At 46.1% G+C, this 4,455-nt stretch overlaps 1 gene segment (V, D, J or C); it reads right to left on the reverse strand.

Annotated features, from left to right (window-relative positions):
- Positions 1 to 4,206, reverse strand: part of LOC102994307 (immunoglobulin kappa variable 3-20-like) — a 10,281-nt gene extending 6,075 nt beyond the window's left edge. The window contains 1 exon segment of the V gene segment in view: positions 4,172 to 4,206. Within this exon segment, the coding sequence occupies positions 4,172 to 4,206 (35 nt within the window).
- Between the last annotated feature and the right edge of the window lie 249 nt (positions 4,207 to 4,455).

Here is a 4,455-nt window from a genome sequence, read left to right on the forward strand (position 1 = left end):
CTCAAGATTGCTTTGGCTATTCGGGGTCTTCTGTGTTTCCATACAGATTGTGAAATTTTTGTTCTAGTTCCGTGAAAAATGCCAGTGGTAAGTTGATAGGGATTGCATTGAATCTGTAGATTGCTTTGGGTAGTATAGTCATTTTCACAATGTTGATGCTTCCAATCCAAGAACATGGTATATCTCTCCATCTGTTTTTATCATCTTTAATTTCTTTCATCAGTGTCTTATAATTTTCTGCATACAAGTCTTGTTTTCCCTTGTTTTGCTAAATTACCATAACCTAAATTGCATTATAAAACTGATTTTATATATATATATATATATTTTAACATCTTCATTGAAGTATAATTGCTTTGCAATGGTGTGTTAGTTTCTGCTGTATAACAAAGTGAGTCAGCTATACATATACCTATATCCCCATATCCGCTCCCTCTTACATCTCCCTCCCACTCTCCATATCCCACCCCTCTAGCTGGTCATAAAAATGATTTTATATTTTGAAAAATGAGCATGCATGAACCTTTCAAATCAACAATGAGTTCATTGCTCTACAACCACTTCCCCACTACAGAGCCTGATGGTGATAAATCCCAGGACCCCACACCCTTGTTTCTGGTGGGTCATAGGGACCTGCTCATTGCTGAGGACTCTGAGTGATCCAAGGGAGGTCTGGGGGACCCTGTGAAGCTGTAGGCACTGGGGGAGATATGTAGTGTGCCAGGGACTCAAGAGGAGAAACATTTCTTTCCAGAGCTCATCCCATAGGCAGCACCTCCCCTGGTGGCTTCCCTCCCTAAGAGCAGCACAGGTGACCTCAGGTGCAAGTGTAGTCACACAGACGAAACCACTCCACAGCCTGTTCTCAGCCTCAGGTCTGACTCGGAGTGAGGAAGGATGTCCCCCCACCCTCCCCAGGGTTCATTGCTTCTCATGGCTGCCAGGACTCTTGTTCTCAGTGGGCCGGGTCTTCCCCTGTCCCTTATTGCTAGCATCTGAGTATTTGTATTTCACTTTATGGTTTCCAATAACCTCAACATGCCAACAACTACTCTTCCTCAAAGATTCATGGAGTGGAAAGAGACCTACAGGATAACAATGGGCCAGGATGTGTGAGGAACAAGGGCCTCAAATCTCAAGATGAGGATGCCTGTGTATGACATAAACATGAATTGAAATCCGTGAATTCAGAATAGGAGGTCGACAGAACACACCGAAGTGCTTCACTCAGTAAAAAAGGTGAGATGCACTGGAGGTGCCCATAGAGGAGGTGGGAAGAGAGGGCCAGGAGGAGAGGGGATTGGCCCAGCCTTATTCCCCTGAGATGGCCCAAGAAAGCTTAAGAGCTCCAGGTCAGGAGAGAAAGCTGGGTGAGGCTTGGGCTCAGAGCGATGACAGGAGGAGTGTCCCAGGGCTCCTGAAGGCAGTTCTCCTGCTGGTGATGAGAGTGATGTCTGTACAGACCCACTGCCTCATGACCAGGGGTAAGCGTCAGTGTGAAGGAACTCAGCAGTTGGTCCTGTTTTCTGCTGATATCAGGCCATGGCGCTGTGAATACTCTGGCTGGCCCTGCAGGTAATGGGGCCCCTCTCTCCTGGGACACAGGGAGGAAGGCTGGAGACGGTGTCCACACAGTGTCCCCAGTGGCATCGCAGTGGGGGAGCAAACATGGACATCCCCAATATGAAAACGAAGCATGTAGGTAGCTCATTCAATTGGATGCATTTCTGATCAGAAAATAAAGCTGCATGAGCTGCTTGTAAATTTTGGAGATTAATCCTTTGTCAGTTGCCTCATTTGCAAATATTTTCTCCCATTCTGAGGTTTGTCTTTTAATCTTGTTTACGGTTTCCTTTGCTGTGCAAAAGCTTTTAAGTTTCATTAGGTCTCATTTGTATATTTTTGTTTTTATTTCCCTTTCTCTCGGAGGTGGGTCAAAAAGGATCTTGCTGTAATTTATGTCATACAGTGTGCTGCCTATGTCTTCCTCTAAGAGTTTGGTAGTGTCTGGCCTTACATTTAGGTCTTTATTCATTTTGAGTTTATTTTTGTGTATGGTGTTAGGGAGTGTTCTAATTTCATTCTTTTATATGTAGCTGTCCAGTTTTCCCAGCACCACTTAATGAAGAGACTGTCTTTTCTCCACTGTATATTCTTGCCTCCTTCATCAAAGATAAGGTGACCATATGCGCCTGCGTTTATCTCTGGGCTTTCCATCCTGTTCCATTGATCTATATTTCTGTTTTTGTGTCATTACCATACTGTCTTGATTACTGTAGCTTTGTAGTATTGTCTGAAGTCAGGGAGCCTGATTCCTCCAGCTGTGTTTTTTTCCTCAAGATTGCTTTGGCTATTCGGGGTCTTCTGTGTTTCCATACAGATTGTGAAATTTTTGTTCTAGTTCCGTGAAAAATGCCAGTGGTAAGTTGATAGGGATTGCATTGAATCTGTAGATTGCTTTGGGTAGTATAGTCATTTTCACAATGTTGATGCTTCCCATCCAAGAACATGGTATATCTCTCCATCTGTTTTTATCATCTTTAATTTCTTTCATCAGTGTCTTATAATTTTCTGCATACAAGTCTTGTTTTCCCTTGTTTTGCTAAATTACCATAACCTAAATTGCATTATAAAACTGATTTTATATATATATATATATATTTTAACATCTTCATTGAAGTATAATTGCTTTGCAATGGTGTGTTAGTTTCTGCTGTATAACAAAGTGAGTCAGCTCTACATATACATATATCCCCATATCCGCTCCCTCTTACATCTCCCTCCCACTCTCCATATCCCACCCCTCTAGCTGGTCATAAAAATGATTTTATATTTTGAAAAATGAGCATGCATGAACCTTTCAAATCAACAATGAGTTCATTGCTCTACAACCACTTCCCCACTACAGAGCCTGATGGTGATAAATCCCAGGACCCCACACCCTTGTTTCTGGTGGGTCATAGGGACCTGCTCATTGCTGAGGACTCTGAGTGATCCAAGGGAGGTCTGGGGGACCCTGTGAAGCTGTAGGCACTGGGGGAGATATGTAGTGTGCCAGGGACTCAAGAGGAGAAACATTTCTTTCCAGAGCTCATCCCATAGGCAGCACCTCCCCTGGTGGCTTCCCTCCCTAAGAGCAGCACAGGTGACCTCAGGTGCAAGTGTAGTCACACAGACGAAACCACTCCACAGCCTGTTCTCAGCCTCAGGTCTGACTCGGAGTGAGGAAGGATGTCCCCCCACCCTCCCCAGGGTTCATTGCTTCTCATGGCTGCCAGGACTCTTGTTCTCAGTGGGCCGGGTCTTCCCCTGTCCCTTATTGCTAGCATCTGAGTATTTGTATTTCACTTTATGGTTTCCAATAACCTCAACATGCCAACAACTACTCTTCCTCAAAGATTCATGGAGTGGAAAGAGACCTACAGGATAACAATGGGCCAGGATGTGTGAGGAACAAGGGCCTCAAATCTCAAGATGAGGATGCCTGTGTATGACATAAACATGAATTGAAATCCGTGAATTCAGAATAGGAGGTCGACAGAACACACCGAAGTGCTTCACTCAGTAAAAAAGGTGAGATGCACTGGAGGTGCCCATAGAGGAGGTGGGAAGAGAGGGCCAGGAGGAGAGGGGATTGGCCCAGCCTTATTCCCCTGAGATGGCCCAAGAAAGCTTAAGAGCTCCAGGTCAGGAGAGAAAGCTGGGTGAGGCTTGGGCTCAGAGCGATGACAGGAGGAGTGTCCCAGGGCTCCTGAAGGCAGTTCTCCTGCTGGTGATGAGAGTGATGTCTGTACAGACCCACTGCCTCATGACCAGGGGTAAGCGTCAGTGTGAAGGAACTCAGCAGTTGGTCCTGTTTTCTGCTGATATCAGGCCATGGCGCTGTGAATACTCTGGCTGGCCCTGCAGGTAATGGGGCCCCTCTCTCCTGGGACACAGGGAGGAAGGCTGGAGACGGTGTCCACACAGTGTCCCCAGTGGCATCGCAGTGGGGGAGCAAACATGGACATCCCCAATATGAAAACGAAGCATGTAGGTAGCTCATTCAATTGGATGCATTTCTGATCAGAAAATAACAGACTAACAACTTCATCTTCAAGGGCATGTACATGTTCAATGCAAAGAACCTGAGGATGAAGCCTGAGTCCTCCTTCTTCACCAGAGTCAGAACAGCAGGAGGAAGAGGAGCAAAGCTGGGGTCCCCATTTTCCCGAGGTGCTTCCTGAGGCGAATCCTGCTCAGAGAGGGTAGAGATGGGCATTGGGGACACAGCCATCACAGAAGGGAGGGACAAGGCAGGGCTTCCAGCCACAGAGCACAGAGCACATAGGAGGGTTTCTCCACCACTCAGCAGAAGGCAGCTCCTCCCCAGGTGTCCCCATCACACCAGAAGCCATTCAAGCCTTAGGGGCTCCTGTTGAAAATGGTACAGTGTCACTTACCTTCTCAGTATTT

This window comes from Physeter macrocephalus, chromosome 12 (genome assembly GCF_002837175.3).
Source record: "Physeter macrocephalus isolate SW-GA chromosome 12, ASM283717v5, whole genome shotgun sequence".
Taxonomy (NCBI): Eukaryota; Metazoa; Chordata; class Mammalia; order Artiodactyla; family Physeteridae; genus Physeter; species Physeter macrocephalus.